The sequence below is a fragment of the Danio aesculapii genome, chromosome 14, assembly GCF_903798145.1.
Source record: "Danio aesculapii chromosome 14, fDanAes4.1, whole genome shotgun sequence".
Lineage (NCBI taxonomy): Eukaryota > Metazoa > Chordata > Actinopteri > Cypriniformes > Danionidae > Danio > Danio aesculapii.
The window spans coordinates 13,832,513-13,849,965 of record NC_079448.1 but is presented as its reverse complement, the minus strand read 5'-3'; the positions used below and the strand labels follow the sequence as shown (position 1 = coordinate 13,849,965).

At 34.7% G+C, this 17,453-nt stretch overlaps 1 protein-coding gene across 1 annotated transcript; it reads right to left on the bottom strand.

The window, feature by feature from the left end:
- Positions 1-228: 228 nt before the first annotated feature.
- Positions 229-16,792, bottom strand: trim105 (tripartite motif containing 105). Its single transcript, XM_056472156.1, has 7 exons — positions 16,645-16,792; positions 15,115-15,434; positions 9,930-10,025; positions 9,610-9,843; positions 9,273-9,292; positions 4,672-4,778; positions 229-850 (listed from the first exon to the last, which is right to left on the bottom strand). The coding sequence occupies exons 2-7, from the start codon at positions 15,388-15,390 to the stop codon at positions 303-305; spliced, it is 1,281 nt and encodes a 426-aa protein (XP_056328131.1). The 5' UTR covers positions 15,391-15,434; positions 16,645-16,792; the 3' UTR covers positions 229-302.
- Positions 16,793-17,453: the final 661 nt, after the last annotated feature.

The following is a 17,453-nucleotide window of genomic DNA, read 5'->3' as shown; positions in this document are numbered from 1 at the left end:
CATCAAAAAATTCCTGGAGGACAGTAAAAAATAAAACTAAAGCTAATGTGGCACTGATACTACCGTTATTAATCTACATCAGGCAAAAAAATAAATTAGGAATGATGATAAACATAATACAGTGAAAAACCACTGGTCATCATAGCTGGATATATATATATATATATATATATATATATATATATATATATAGAGGGAGAGAAAAAGAAAGAGAGAGAGAGAGAGAGAGAGAGAGAGAGAGAGAGAGAGAGAGAGAGAGAGAGAGAGAGAGAGAGAGAGATGGCTTTTTACTTGTCAGATTGTCACTCAAAAGGGAAGTGGAGGATGCGGATGGCTTGGGCTTTTTGGCCGTGTTCACTGACGCATGTGCTGAAAAAAGGGAAGACTTTTCCTCTCGGCCCACTGGAGAAAGAATACAGCAGTGTCATGGTATCTGCATTATAAAAGGACACTTTACTTTCCTCGCAATCCAGGAAAATGCCAATCCTGCGAGGTGAGGTCATCACGGTCAGCGGCGTCCAGGGCTGAGTGCCAGCCGAGTACTTGTTGGCGTCACGCAGCCGAAGGGTCCAGTAGCCGTTATCAGGACACAGTTTGACTCTGACCTGACGATTCACAGATTCCAGAGCGACACCCAGGTCCCATTTAGGATTGTTACTAACATCCACCTCCCAGTAATTACTGCCTGACTGGAAGCCCTCTGTTGCAAGAATGTTGACGCATTGGAGGAAGCGTTTTGTATCGCACAGGTAACTAGTCATTTGGTTGCTCTCAATCACTTGGGTTTTGTTCCTGGAAAGCTGTAGGCTGGGATGAGCTGTGTCCTCATCAAATATCAATGGAGACGGGCCTGGGAATACAAGGCATGTTATGTTATTATAAACGGCACTGATTACAAAACATTTATGGCTGGAAATCTTCTTTTTTTAGGTGCTGGAATCATTTGAAGGGATTTTCATGACATTCAGATTTGTTAATAGTTCTTGATTGGCTGCATTCTTCTGCTCATGCGAGTATACAGTAAGATGTTTCAGCCAACAGTGAGCTCATCTTACCTTTTTTTTTGGTTGATTAAACGCAACAAAGCAAAACAATTGTGAGCAAATGACTCCCTTTGCTGTGTACTAACCAGGATATAAAGTCCCATTTACATGTTAATCAGAGGTTTTTGTCCTAAACACTCCCAACTGCTGGTTAGGTATCAAATGCGTTGTCAATTCGATCTCAAGTGGATGAAATACGAGTATAAACAATGTCTGTAACGTTTTGAGCTTGTCTACTTTTGACCATTTCCAGAGGAAATACATATCAGATAGTTTTCATGCTCACATGGTCAAGCAAACACACAAAAAAACTGTCTACCCACTCACCTTATTTCTAAACATTGCACGACGCAATGAAGCACCCTAGCCAGACTGGATTTAAAGTCTTAAGTTTAGTTTAAGAAAAAAAAAAAATTTAAAATAATAATGTTCACTTATCTGTCTTGATTTAAAGGCACATTGTTCTGCATAATATATTGGCTATCAGAGCATAAATGGAAGCTGCCTGCTGCTCTCTGTAATTTAGCATTTCCCATTCATACTTTTAACTGGTACTATTTAAAATGCATACTGAATGCATATTTACACACCTTTTGATGGAAATATCAGAAAAAGACCATATGTACAACCTGAGAGCATCAGATTCTTGTTTGTTTGTTGTTGTTTTTTTAAATAATAAATGTTTGAATATGATTTTAATTTTCACGAATAGCCACAGAAGAAGAAAAAATGTTATTTATCCCAGATCTAAATAAGAATATGTGAACAAAAACATGTATTCTGTCAAAGCATGTATTTTGTCAAATTTGTTTGATATTATATTTATATGTGTTTTTATGTATGTAAATATTAATTTGATTATGCATTTAAACCACATTATTTCAACTTAGCATGCTCTTAAAACATCTTCACAAAAGTCGGTCTGTAAATGCTCAGAACTGCCTCATTAAACGATTTGTGTAACAATTTGTGTAAATAAAATTTTTGAAAATTGATGCTGCTTCAGGTTTGATTTTTGTAAATGATTTTAGATGCCAAATATGTTTTCTGAGAGCACATACACTCTCGGAAATAAAGGTACAAGAGCTGTCACTGGGGTGGTACCTTTTTTAAAAGATACACATCTATTTAAAGGGTTCATATTGGAACCTCAAAAGCTTATATTTGTACCTAAACATTTTAAGAGGTACACTTTTGTACTTTCTATGTAATAATAAGTACCTGTGAGGTATTAATAGGTACCCTTTAGCAGGTCGCACACCAGAAGTGCCACGTAGCACCACACATTTCAGAATTCTAAACATAGGTTTCTATCAGGGTACACACACTGGCGCCGCAAGTCGGCGGCTGTCCGCTGCACCCAGCCACGACTCAGGACACTGTTAATTTTTCTGCCGCGCCACAGAGCGCCACCTGAATAGTTCCGTTTAAAAAAAGCATGCGAATGTGCGTGTCTGGTGTGCGATACTTTTAACTGTCATGTGCGCGCCGTGGTGTGCGACCTGCTTTTAGGTACAAATCTGTAGCTTTTACAAAGGTACCACCCCAGTGACAGCTCTTGTACCTTTATTTCTGAGAGTGTACACTCTATATTTTCATTGGCTGATTTTTGATTGCTTTTGTCATGTCTTGCACAGTGCTAATGTGAACAGACCAACATTTTATAACTGGAATTGGAATCTTTCTTACCAGAAACAATGTTAGAAGCCTGCTGTTTTTATATATATAAATTGGTGAAAAAGACTCACAAATCAGACTGAAACCTAATCAGTCTAACCACTCACTCATTAAATTGGCTTGATTATTCTATTATTCACTGAACAGCAAGTCATTAAACATTATTTTCATCATGTCCCCACTTGATTAACTCCAAGTGTTTTATATAAGGAATAATTTGATGCTTGAGTCACATCAAAGTGGTTGTACCTAAAGCAATAATTTTTAAAACCATGATTTGCCACTTACTATTACAAGTCAAAGATTTATACAGCAATTAGAGTACATTAGCCTATAATTGTCCTGAAATTTAACAAATATTTATTTAAAAAAAAAGAATTCTAACTAGTATTTAATTAAAGGGGACCTATTTTACCCCTTTTTCAAGATTTCAAATAAGTCATTTGTGTCTCCAGAACGTGTCTGTAAAGTTTCAGCTCAAAACACCCATCAGATTATTTACAATATGATTATTGGAATTTTCTGCTCTGAACACAATGTAGCTGCTTTTGTGGCCTGTGTCTTTAATGCTAGTTCTCCCCGCCCACCATTCCCACGTGCCTGTCAGAGTATGCCTCAATCTCCAGTGTCAGATAAACAGCACAGTGACAGACATGAAGGAAGCAGATCTCACGTAACATTTGTGAGAAATACTACAGTAAGAACTTTACCAATGATTATTTGATGTATTTGTTGTGGAGCAAATTCAAGCCTTTCTGCAACGATGAGTCACGCACAATATCATTACAAAGTTCATGCGCACACACACACCCAGTGCACATGTTTAACTTTGCACTGTTTTTGCATGGCAAATGTGACAGAATACATGTTAATATCCACTACTGTAAGGATATCTGTTAAGTTAATGTACAAAATTAACCTGATTTAAGGTCCACAATCCGGCAGTGGTGATAAAGTAAAGATGGTAAAGACGATCACGGTAAAGACAATCACACAGAGCTGAACAGATCTTTTACTCCCAGTTGCTTTGTGGACGTCTTGTTGATATGTTTATATGCGTCAATCAATTCGGTGGGTGGGGAAAACCGTTATACCTTCACACAATTCTGTCCAAACAGCTTACAAAAGATGACTTTCATCATAGGTGCCCTTTTAAATAAACCCGAATTATTAAAGGGATAGTTCACCCAAAACTGCAAATTTTTATAATTTAGTCACCCTTTACTTGTTTCAAACCTGTTTGACTTTCTTCTGTTGAACACTAAAGAAGATATTTTGAAAAATGCTGGAAACCTGTAACCATTTACTTCAATAGTAGTTATTTTTCCTACATAGGAAATCAATCATTCTTCAAAATATCTTGTTTAGTGTTTAACACAACACTCATAAAGCTTTAGACCACTTGAGGGAGAGTAAATAGAGAAAGACATTTTTGGTTATCCCTTTAAGAGCAACTCATATATAGATATGCGCTATGTAAATGTGTGTTGACTATTAACAAAAACCACATTAAAATAAAGTTTTTATATTGATGTACATGCTTGAAAAGTCTAACGATGGATGTTACACTTAAGTGAAGAAAACAGTCAAACAACTCCAGTTTTTTTCATTTCCTGAAAAGGGTGTAGCAATAATTTTTTCTAGAAACAAAAACGCTGTTAACGCTGCTTAAACTGTCATCCTAATCATCGCCTAACAGGAGCACACTGTGCCCTTCAATAAATCACTGAATCTTTCACTTCTCCAAGGGGGGTGATTCAGTGTAATGTCACTATGGCAATAACACCATCTGTTACAGCGGAAAATAACTATCAGATAGTTTTCCAATTCAATTCTCTCAATACTGACTAAGTTTTTTTAAATAACAAGCATTTCAAGCACCATGCGGTTACTGCTAATTAAATATATGGTGATTAGTCGATAAAGCGGCAAAGTAGAATGTATTCACTACCTGGATTCAAATGTTGAAACATTTTTCGCCACACAATGTACTGAAGAGGAGCAATGCTTTTGCTTCGGAAGGAATTCAGGTTGATATTCAGCTCTTGCAGAGGTGATCTGGAGTCATGGAGACAACATGGATTTGAAGACAATTAAGAGTTATGGAGAAATAAGTACATTGTAAAAACATGCTAGGTTCCACACAATTCCTTCATGTTGCCCCAACACAAATTAAGCCAACTATCATTTTTACAAATTTAAGTGGAATGAACATAAAACAATTAAGTAGTCTGAAAGACAAAACTTAAGAATTGTGTTGTTTTAACTCATTTTAAATAAATGATGGTTTGAATAAGCATGTGGCAAAAGTAATTTGAGTGCACACAAGTCATATGTTCTTATACCAATTTGATGCCCTGTTTTTATTAACAATGTGTTTTTGTATGTGTTGAATATTGTAGCCAATCACAAAGATTTCTGCATGAGGTATGTGTATTTTTCAATTATTGTATAATTTATTGTGAAGATAAAAGTTTATTTTGTGACAACTGTGATCAAAATAATCTTGTGTCAACCTATATTTGGTTTACCTACTTCTACTTGTTCTATACATTTGTAAAGATGTGTTACCTCAAATTCTTAAGTTATTATTTAAAGGCCTCCGCTGTTTTAAATGTAGCATTTACATTTAATTTAATTTGCATATCATTCACTTTAATATCATCCATTTAGTTTAGTTTTTTTTCACATTTTAAAATAATTAACCCTTTCATGCGTATGATTGCAGTTGATGGCGGGCTCTCTGAGTGTTTTATTACACCGGTGTGATCGTAAGCTTCAGGGACCAGCCAAGGCTGATCACACCGGTGTGATTTAAACACTCAGAGCGCATGCCATCAACTGCTAAAATTCAAATCGCATGGCGCTTGTTGAGGCACAGAAATAGTTGCGCAGCACTTGTCATAAATCACAATTTATCTGTACTTTCAAACTAAAAATATATATATTTTAGGTTTCAGACACTCAAATACACATAACTACAAGCAAAACTTACCATTAACGGTTTGTAAAATACACGCAGAAGTCTATGGAGACGGCAATAATAATTATTTTTCAATGCACGGGAAAATGTGCTTTGTTCACGTAAGATACACACCATTTATGTAACAAGAATATTTTCTCTATTCCTCTCCCAGATAAACAGTTGCTTACCTTCATGTATTTCGGCAAAAAATTGTGAATAAACATGACGCAAATCCAGAAGCTCGGATCTCTCCTGTGGTTGTTGCTAGAAGGGATACAACTACGATCGGAAGTTAACAAGAATTATTAATAATTGATTCAATTAATTTTATTAATTGTATTTTATTAGCGTCTACCCCTACCTCAACCCTAAACCCAACCCTCACGATAATGTAAAAATATTATTTGTTGTACAGTGTCACAAATATTATGCTATACTGACGTGCGTATCCTCAGCTGTATCCCATCTAGCTAATAAAATGCAATTATGCGTAATTTAATAAATAATATAAATACTTCTTGTTAACATTAGTCCCAGCTGTATCCCTTCTATCAACAACAGCGGTGCCCATTACCCGTCATATAACAAATAATACGCTCATTATTAAACTATTTAAAAGGCAAAATACATGTCGGCGCAATAGCCTAATGGTTAGCACGGGCCAGTCGCATGTAGGTGTAGAGCGCTGTCTAGCTAATAGGAACGAAGGTAGCCGGGACAAGTAAAATACACAAAATTATGGGTTCGAATCCTGTCTCGGCCACAAATAATATAAAACTAATTTGTATTTGCTTTTCATCTAGACACACTTTAAGTACAATTAACATAAAATAAATGATCATTTTGCATAAAGATACAATAAATCTTACAACAATTGTGCTTGTGTTATTATTTATTCATATAAATGAATGCATGATAACAAGAAATTATTTGTTCATTCATTTACTGTGTAGGATTTACGAAATGTGATCTAAATATGTATTTGGAATATAACATATAGGGTATTTTTAATTCTGTTTGATACTGTTTATTGCTTTGACAATATGCTGTTAAAAGCACTATATAAATAAAAAAGTGATTACTTGATTGATCTTTAATATAGAAAATGTGAATGTGAAAAACTGAAAGCAACATTCTGATCATATTTTATCCCTTTATCTTTTAAGAGATTTTAAGACTTATATTTGTATAACTATGTACAGACATCCCAGAAATAAAAAAAACAATGCATATAAAAGTCAACCAGTAGATACCAAAAATAATCTCATTATATATAGCACAATAACATATTATATAATACTGAAATATAATACTATATATATTACTATATACAGTGTTTCCCAACCCTGTTCCTGGAGGCACACAAACAGAACATATTTTGGATGTCTCCTTTATCTCACCCATTCACTTCAGGTTTTGGAGTCTCTTCTAATGTTCTGGTGAGTTGATTCAGGTGTGTTGGATTAGGGAGAGCTTGAAAATGTGTACTGTTGGTGTGCCTTCAGGAACAGGGTTGGGAAACACTGCTATATAATACTATAATATAATACTATAATATAATACTGTAAAACGTAATTGTTACAGTACAGAAATATTAATAATAAAAGTAAATATACAAAATGAAATTTAAAATTAAATAATTATGTAATTATATACTTATTATATTTTACATATATTTTATGTTATATATTTTATATTATATTTTATTATTTTTACAAATCAAAATAAAATAATGCAAGTAAATCTTGTCTGAGATATCTAGTTGGTGGTTTGAAGCACACCTTAATCTTGCCTGGGAAGAACACTTTCCCTTTTATCTTGCTTTGCTATACACAAAAAGCAATTATTTTTAATGACGTGTTTCATTATTAAAAAAATACATGTGTATTGAGATTCAAATGATTTTATTTTTTTAATAAAACAATTAATGAAACTGGTTTATCTGAAATAATGTAATTATTATTTTTTATTATATCAATAAATACATTTATCAAAATTTTATAAATAAATTAATAAAAATAAATAATTATTTAATAAATAAAATAAATCAATATGTATTTCAATTTCAATAAAATTTCCTATCGTCAACACTGGGCTTTTTAAAATACCCGCCACGGAAATGACGAAACAGCGCCAAAACATCTACATGTGGCCAAAAGTATATTGCATCGGCTACTTTAGAATGCAGAAACTCATGCGTGAAAGGGTTAAATAGTTCAAACAGTTTTGCTGGTATCATGAAATTTTACAAGTACTTCTGGAGAAAAGAGAAATATGATTTACGATATAGCTAGTTTGAAGGGATAGTTCACCCAAAATTGAAAATTATGTCATCGTTTACCCAACCTTCACTTGTCACAAACCCGTTTGAAATTTTGTTGTTCGATGAACACTAATGAGTTTATTTTGAAAAATTCTGAAAAAATTTAACTACTGAGTTCCAAAGTGTATGCTATTCCTACCATGGAAGTCAATGGCTACCGGTTCATTTTTCAAAGTATCTTCTTTTGTATTCAACATAAATAGTGAACTCATAAAGATATAGAACCACTTGAGGGTGTGTAAATACACTACCTGACAAAAGTCTTTTCATCTATCCAAGTTTTAGGATCAACAAATAATTACTTGACTTCTAGTTGATCCTTTGGTATCAGAAGTGGCTTATATGAAAGGCAAAGGCCGTTTACCAAAATAAAGTATGATCAGCCTTGATTTTAAATTATTTAATTAGGACAGTAAGGTCTGACTTTGCTTAAACAAAATTCTTGTCACTTAACAAAAATAATGTACAGCATAGAAAATAAATTCACGGTGCAGTGGAAAAATAATTAATATTGTGAATGACTTCCATGAACTTGAAGGACTGCATCCATACATCTCTGCAATGACTCAAATAACTTATTAATGAAGTCATCTAGAATGGCAAAGTAAGCATTCTTGCAGGACTCCCAGAGTTCATCAAGATTCTTTGGATTCATCTTCAATGCCTCCTCCATCTTAGCCCAGACGTGTTCAATAATGTTCATGACTAGTGACTGGGCTGGCCAATCCTGGAGCACCTTCACCTTATTTGCTTTCAAGAATTTTGATGTGGAGGCTGAAGTAAGAGAAGGAGCGCTATCCTGCTGAAGAATTTGCCATCTCCTGTGGTTTATAATGTAATGGGCAGCACAAATGTCTTGATACCTCAGGCTGTTGATGTTGCCATCCACTCTGCAAATCTCTCACACGCTCCCATACTGAATATAACCCCAAACCATGATTTTTCCTTCACCAAACTTGACTGATATCTGTTAGAATCTTGGGTCCATGTGGGTTTCAATAGGTTTTCTGCAGTGTTTGTGATGATTGGGATGCAGTACAACAGATGACTGATCAGAAAAATCTATCTTTTTCCATCTTTCCAAATGATCAACTAGAAGTCAAGTTATTATTTGTTGCTCTTACAACTGGGATCGACGACAAGACTTTTGTCAGGGAGTGTAGTGAGTAAATTTTCATTTTTTAAGCGAATTCTGCCTAAACATGCAAACATAATGGTTTAAAATAAATAAATAAATAAATAAATGTTTTTAATTGCTACTTACCTGGAATTTAACTTTGGAAGCTGTACAAGGAGGAAATAGAAGAAGACGTGTTATTTTGCTGACTTAACTACAGAAGCCATGAAAAAACTGCAAACCATCTGTCTGATAATTAACAGCACATGCTCAAATCACTGTAGAATTGATTTTTCTACAGTTCTGCTGTAGTGTGAAATATATATGAGAGTCTGGCTGCAGCAACACCTCACTAATAACTCACTCTGACAACCAGCACTCTGGTTTCTTGTGTAAATAAGACATTAATATTCCAAATATTAGTTCTATGACAAACGAATACGCTCCAGCAGCATTACAAATGAAAAAGAGTCGCTATAATCACCTCTACAAGTACAGATTGGTCTGTGCTGCTGGCGGTCTGTCGTAGTATGTTGATGTTCTTCTCCACGTCTCTGATGGCCACCTGTAGGGCCTCCAGATGTCGCTCCAGACCCTGCAGCATTTCCTCCTGCTCCCTCTTCAGCTCCTCCATCATGGCTTCCTCCTCCACCCGCAGGAAGTGATGCAGAGCCTGGAAGTCGTTGTGCACTCGGCCCTGCAGCTCTGCTGATGTTTTCTGAAGGGAGGAAAGGGAGAGAGTTGAATAATCTCAGTTCGCAGGAAGTGTCACATTGTGATCTTTCTGGATAAACAAAGACCCACTTTTATTTTCTCCATCTTGTCTTTGTCTTTGCGGATCATACTGATGTAGGCATCTTTCATAGAGCACTGTGATTCCAGACAGTCGTTTAATTGCTTCTGGAAAAGAGAAATTGGTATACACAGACATCGTTTTACAGTAAATCAAAGCAGCAGTTTTATGATCGTCCACTGGTGTTTTTATTGGGGTGTAACGGTTCGAAACGCACGTGATCTGCGGATTAATAACTTTTTTGAACTGGTTAATCCAACATTTATAACAATTGCAGAGATATCACCTCCTGCATCATTTAAATCACGTGTATGAAAGCATTTTGACTTTCCTGTAAAATATAATAAAGACGGAAAAAGCTGTGGTGGTACCCAAATGCTTTCTTAGGTTATTAATTATTATTTCTTAGGTAATTAATTATTAATTAATGCTTTCTTTGGTTATTAAAAATGTATTTTCACTGTTTGTTTAGCCTGCATTAATGCATTAGAATTAATGCATTAGTAAAGCTGCAGAATTAAACATTAAAAAATCATGATCTCAAATGAAACCTGCGCAACATTAATGATAAAAGATAATGATTTGCATATGTTTATTAATCCTTTGAAGCGCTGCATTCAAATCTGTTATTCATCGAGAGAGATTCAGTTTTTACACTTTTTCAGTTAGTTACCAACAATTAAATCACACAGAAGTACTGGGATATCAGTTTATAGTTCAGATATAAACCCTGATGTTTATGGTAAAGATTAAAATCATTGTTTAATGGAACTTGACACTGGTCAATGTAGCAATTATATTGTTTAACCAATAGGTAGCGACAAACAATCATCAAAATTAAACTGAACAGGTTTTCAAAAATTATCCACCTATAATGAAACGTGAAGTTTTGTGTGGGAATTGTTGAATCATTAATTGAAAATAAATATGATCTGTTGTAATGTTAGATTTCTATATTTCTATATTTAACAGCAACTGAAGCGAAGATTTTTTTTGTACTGAATATTTTCCTTTTTTTTTAGCTGGTTCTTTTTTTGATTTTTATTATTTTTTTATTTTAATTATTTTTGTTATACCAGTGGTTTTTGCTGTAATACTTTGTATGAATGGAAAGCAAATGACATCGTCTCCTCTCTTTTTTGCTGATTCAAAAAATGGTCCGATCTGTGACTCAAAAACCATAGTGTCATCCGAACCGTGAGATTTGTGATCCGTTATACCACTAGTGTTTATACTTGGTAGTTAGTTCAGTTTTCTTGGTTAGTTTGCCTATTCACTTAGTGTTCACACTCATTATTAAAAGGTTAGTTCACCCAAAAATTTTAATTATGTTATTAATTTCTTCCCTTCATGTTGTTTAAATTCTCAGAGACCTTAGTCTTCGGAATACAAATTAAGATATTTTAGATAAAAAAAAGAAAATTGGACAGCTTTCTGACCCTGTCCACCAATGTCTTCCCAAGACAGTGAGCTAGTTTACTATGTCCAATCCAACATATTTCAATTAGTCAGTGGCATGACAAGCAAGCCTTGTATTGTCCATAGTAAATGCACACCCTAATTTGACGTGGAAAACATTGTTTTGGTGCACAAAGTTGTTTGGGAGCAAATATTTTTGCTTTCTCCTCAAAGTCAAAAGGGAAATATTGCTAAATTGGAAATCTTTGTTTATTTATTTTATAAAATGTGGAATCCTATGATTTCCTTTGTTGAGACCTTACCTTTTTTTTTAGATTTACAGGGTGATTCAAAAATAATCCTGTAAAAAACTACTACAACTTTGAAAATCTGTATTTAATCAAAGAAACATGATGAAACCTTGGGTAATTAATCAATGTAAAGAGTACTTCAAGTTTTTTTTCAGTAGAAAATAAGGGGGTCAATATGACCCCCTCCAGACACTTGAGTGACATCAACTCGATACTCGAACTCGTTCCACAATCTTTGTAGCATCTCGGGCGTAACAGTTTATATAGCTGAAGTTATTCCTACTTTTAGTTCCTCAGTGTGAAACTTCAGAGCTTCCTTAAATCGATAACAGAAAGAGCTTAGCTCTCCTTTTCTTCTTTGCAGGGTTCTCAATTTTCAAATTTCTTGTATTCTTTTTGAAACACCCTATATTTTTTCCAATGTAGGGTAATTTGGGTCAGGTAGTGAAAAGGATGTATTGACTGTACATACTTTGGATGTTAGAAACCAGCAGACTGTACTATTTGTCACATGTGTCATGTACAGTTGAAGTCAGAATTATTGGTCCTCCTGAATTATTAGCCCCCTGTATATTTTTTTCCCAAATTTATGGGAAAACCTATTTCTAAACAGTTTTAATAGCTAATTTCTAATAACTGATTTCTTTTATCTTTACCATGATAACAGCATATAATATTTTACTTAATATTTTTCAAGATTTTTTCCAAAGAATAAATGCTAAAATGTTGAGTATGTGTGTATTTTCACAGATGTACTGATTTCAGCTTTATATTATAGTTAATATCAATTTTAAACACATAATTAGGCCACGTTATTATAAAACGTGCATTAATGTGTATAGGCCAAGGCTATTTTGAGGATTAATGGATGTTTCATGTAGGAGGTGAAATATTTCTCAATACAGATTTCACTTATCAATGTTAGATTTCACAAGACTTAAAACACCTGTTTAGCTGTGTCTATAGCACTGTGCTATGTCTAACAGATCACACTATTAGTGTGTTTCTTTCTTTTATTATTCCTATTAAACCTGTTTTAACACAATGTTTATCTGTTTTTAATCATTTTAATTATTCACTGTTTCTTATTTCTTATGATTTCTTTAATGTTCTTGTTTATGTAAAGCAATTTGTATTACTATAAACCCATTTCAAAATTGTGATGACACTTTTAACGTTCTTTTTTTTAACTGTATGTACATTTATAACCTATACTTTTGTATTACATCATCTTTTAATCAAAACACAAAAACGTTAATTCTTATGCAAAGTGTTTCTAATGCAACATCTGTGGGCTGGACAGTAAATTTGATATTGTTCTCTTTTCTGACTGTCGTTATTATTCTCACAATATTTTTTCCAATTTGTGAAAGTCGTGAGAACACCATCATGGAGTTTTTCTTTAGTTATTTTGAGCAAATTGGAAAGCAAAAAAAAAAAAAAACATTTGTGATACATTTGCACTCAAGTTTAACTCAACTATGATGGCTTCTGCTTAGAAACCCGAAAATGTGAAAAGGGTTTATTGTACAGTGGCCGAGAGAGCTTAATGTGCTTCAATTTAAGAAAACACATGCAATTCCAAAAAACACCAGCAAATTAAGAAAAGATCTTCATCTGTTTGACAGCACACATGCTGCAAATCCTGGCTGAATTTTCTCACAATGCAAACAAATTAATAAAATGCAGTGCATTTTCTCACAATTTACAAACATGCTGCATTTGCTCACAACACTTTTAAAAAGAACGGAACACAATGGATCATATTTTGGTTTTGGGGGTCTCCAACCACAGGCTGATATATATTCAAGGTCAAAAAACACTTTTATCGTCTTATAATAGGCATTTACTTTTACCTAATTATCCCAAGACTACCATATGATTTATTCAGCGACTCATTTGTTGTCTATTGCGATTGGTCGACTGCAGTCAGCGCTAGACAGAGAGAAATGCCCACCACGGCTTATCAACAATTTTGAAGTAGTCAGAGTGCAGGAGTGAATTAAAGCAAAGCAGTTTAACAACAGCATATTGCTCTATTTTTAACCATGACACAAATTCAATATTAATCCACAGAGAGGTAAAAGCTGAACTATTTTGAAACTTTACTGCCACACGTGTGTAGGAACAGTTGATGGTGGCCATAGCAATGACAAACGGCAGAGGATTGCGAGCTCACAAACGCATTTAAATCCGTAAAAAAAAAAAAAAGGCACGCATCGCGTTTTTAACGTGGTTTTAGACACATTATGTGAATACTGTATAAAAGGTTCATTCTACAGTGTTTGTGGGCAGGGCCGGTGGTTTCAATTTTCCCGGGTCTGTGAGCTCAAGAAATGGGCGCGGCTTGAGTTCCGTATCGACGTCACAGCTAAAGATTCGTTATCCCGACGATTCATTTGAACCACTCTGAGTCGACTTATAAAAGAGTTTTATTAATAGTTTAATAGTAAAAATATAATTAATAGTTTTCAGCACGGTGCACTTTCAGATTTAAGCCTTAGATGGATATTTCATTTAGTGCTTTGTTACACACTGCATGGAAGAGGCTCCATATTAGGGGCTCTTATAAAATGTGTTTGCATTGTGAGGATATGCTGTCAAACAGATATTTTTTTTATTTACTGGCCTTTTTTGTAGTTCCAATTTGTAATTTTGTAAATTCATAAATTGCAGCATGTTAAGCTCTCCCGGCCACCATACCATTGTGTATGAAATGTGCTATATAAATAAACGTGCCTTGTCTTATGCTCAAGTTGGTCAAGGGATTTTTCTGCACTATTTAACAAAAAGCTGCTTGGTGTGAAAGTGACTTCCAAGTGAGCTGTGCTTATTTCACATCAATAAACCAATGACAAAACACAATGGGTCTTTCGCCTGAGAGAGTTTGCTAATGTGACCACGCCTAGGCAGCAGTTCTTCTACAGAATAACTTGCAAAGGTGGCCATAAGAATGCTAACAGAATGTCTCCAGTCTCATGACTGACTGCGTTGTAAAGCCTAATGTCCAACCACCAAACACAGTTAAACCTTATCGTATAAAAAACAAAGTTGAAGATATCTCAAATGCTTTATCACGAACGGCAGTAAAATAAACACAATACTTGCCAATAAAACAAAGACCAAAATCAAATACAAAGTTCATTTGTGTGTGCTGAAATCCACAAGTCACATGACAAAACCATATTTTAGAATTTTTGAAACAAGCATGTGACTGTTCAGACCTTTATATATGAACAAATGTGGAAGTGAATCAAGGAATGTTTAATAAAAAAACAGTACTTGTCATTTATGTTGACACTGCTGAAATGTTCGATATTTCTCAAAGGCGGCATAATGAAAAGTTAATACTGAAAGAGTGCTTATCATGCAGGTCATGAGATACTATTACAACATTCATGACAATAGTTGAATTTATGGGTAAAGTAAATTTACAGATATTTACTGTTCTTATTGAATGAAAGAGGCTAATGGAAAGACAACCCACCTCCAGATACTTAACCGATGCAGGCGAGGAGCTGGCCCTGACTTTCTCCACCAGATTGGCTACTAAATAGTTGGTCTGAAAGCAGCATTTGTTTGGAAACTCTTGTCTGCACTGAGGGCAGGTCACAGGACTCCTGACACTCTTCCAGTAGGACACAATGCATCTCCTGCAGAAGTGATGCATGCAGCCCAGCATTACTGGGTCCTTGAAAAGCTCAAAGCAGATGGCACATGTCAGATCTTCTCGGAGACTTGTCTTGCTCTTGTTGGTCGCCATATGGAGCAGATCTCTTGCTGTTAGTTTCACTTCCACTTAAACTCCTAGTATAATGAAACAAAAAGTCATCCCCTGTCCTCGTTTTTAAAGAGTCAGTTCTCCCTAAATAAAATCTTGACCATCACTACTTTTCCTTTACTTGTTTCAAACCTGTGCTCCTTTCTTCTGTTGAGGAAAAGCTGAAAACATTGACTTCTACAGGGAAAACATTTATGTAAGTCAATGGTTACAGGTTTCCAGCTCCCTATTAAAAAAAACTGCTTAAACCAGCCTAGGCTGGTTGGCTGGTTTTAGCTGGTCAACCAGCCTGGTTTTAGAGGGGGTTTTGGCCATTTCTAGGCTGGTTTCCAGCCATTTCCAGCCTGGTCTTAGCTGATCAGGATGGGAGATGACCAGCTAAAACCAGCTTGACCAGCCTAGCCAGACTGGGAGCCCAGCCAAAACCAGCTATATCCAGCTTAAACCAGGCTGGTCAACCTGTGGTTTTAGCTGGTCATTTTCCAGCCTGACCAGCTAAGACCTGCCTGGAAATGGCCAAAAACCCTCTAAAACCAGGCTGTTTTAAGCTGTTTTTTCCCAGCAGGGAGCTTTCTACAAAATATCTTCTTTTTGCTTCTTCTAACAAAAGAAAGAAACCCATAAAGGGTCATATTAAATGAGGATCAGTCGAGTAAATGTTAATTTTTGGGTGAACTATCCATTTAAGGTTTAAGTGTCCCTAAAGAGAAACCGACAAGCATGTCGGGAAAACCCACTGGAAATATACTGTTGTTTGTCTTATTACATTTTAGTACATAAAACTCATCAATTTCTATGGAGATTGTATTCAGATTCCAAATATTTTGTGAAAATGTGTAGTTTTTATACAGTTTAAACGTGTAAAACGGTATCAATACACTAAAATAGTATTACACATTTACTCTACTGGATTTATGTATTCTGTTACTTACCAGTATATTTGCTTACAAAACTATACATTTTTCGACGATTCATCAACATAAGCCACATTTCATAACAGCTATAAAGTTTACACGTAAACGTTTTAATTATATATCATCACAATCTATTTTATCAAACCAAGCCGAAGTTATGGTAACTCTCTATGAAAACATCACGGATGTAGATTGTAAACATTAGCCTGCTGAGAGTTAGCTACATAGCTAAAAACAACAACGCCGATTACAGGGAAATACACAGATTAAACGGTTACTGACTAAAACAATAAACGAAATGTAAATACGTGATATTACTCACACTCCCTGCTTTTTCTTTGGTTTGGTCTGGTGCTGCGAAATCCTAGAGAGGCTCCGTCTGTGTCAAGTCATCTGCCTTGCTTTCGGTTTATGGTTTAACATTCATTATGACTGATTCGGCACAATGTGTTCCTTAAACAACTGATGGAATAGAAATGCAGGAATAAACAGAAAGTACTGAAAACACTGGACGGTATATCAATCTTTCAAAAATTATGTTTATTTGTTCATACTGATAAGCTTAAAAGAAAATGTTATCATAAGTTCATGGGTGCTATGGGGGTGGTGTAAAAATTGCACAATTTTATTGACTAAAGGATGGATTGGTGTTAAGACTCAAAACAGCCAAACTGTAACGAGATAACTAAAATTAAACATTTAGCGTATTCAATACTTACCCTCAAGTGGTTTTAAACCAAATGAGTTTCTTTCTTTTTTTTTACCTTAATAAAAATAAGTTATTTTGAAAAATGTTATAAACCTGTAGGAAAAACATTGTAAAAAATTGTATGAACAATTAGTCCTAACAGCATATGTTTTTAGGTCATTGTAACTTATTACACTAAGTTATTCATGTTCTTAAGTACGCAAGCTAAGTCAGTTTAACATAATATAAGTTTAATGGACTCTTAAGGTTATTTGATTCAGCTTAAAAATTTAAGGCAACCAGGATTTTGTTTTACAGTAGGCTATTATGGAAGTCAGTTTTCATATGAGTTTGAAAACCCATAGTCTATGAGTCAGTTTCACATTTTCCGGCATTTTTTAAAACAAATTTCGTGTTCGACCAAAGACTATAGAATACAAAAT

Excerpts from the sequence above, each read along its gene's own strand:
- trim105 (XM_056472156.1), bottom strand. The coding sequence starts at position 15,390 with ATGGCGACCAACAAGAGCAAGACAAGTCTCCGAGAAGATCTGACATGT. Across the intron at positions 10,026-15,114 it reads CATCGGTTAAGTATCTGGAG|AAGCAATTAAACGACTGTCT; the intron begins GTGGGTTGTCTT and ends TCTCTTTTCCAG. Across the intron at positions 9,293-9,609 it reads ACCAATCTGTACTTGTAGAG|CTTCCAAAGTTAAATTCCAG; the intron begins GTGATTATAGCG and ends CTCCTTGTACAG.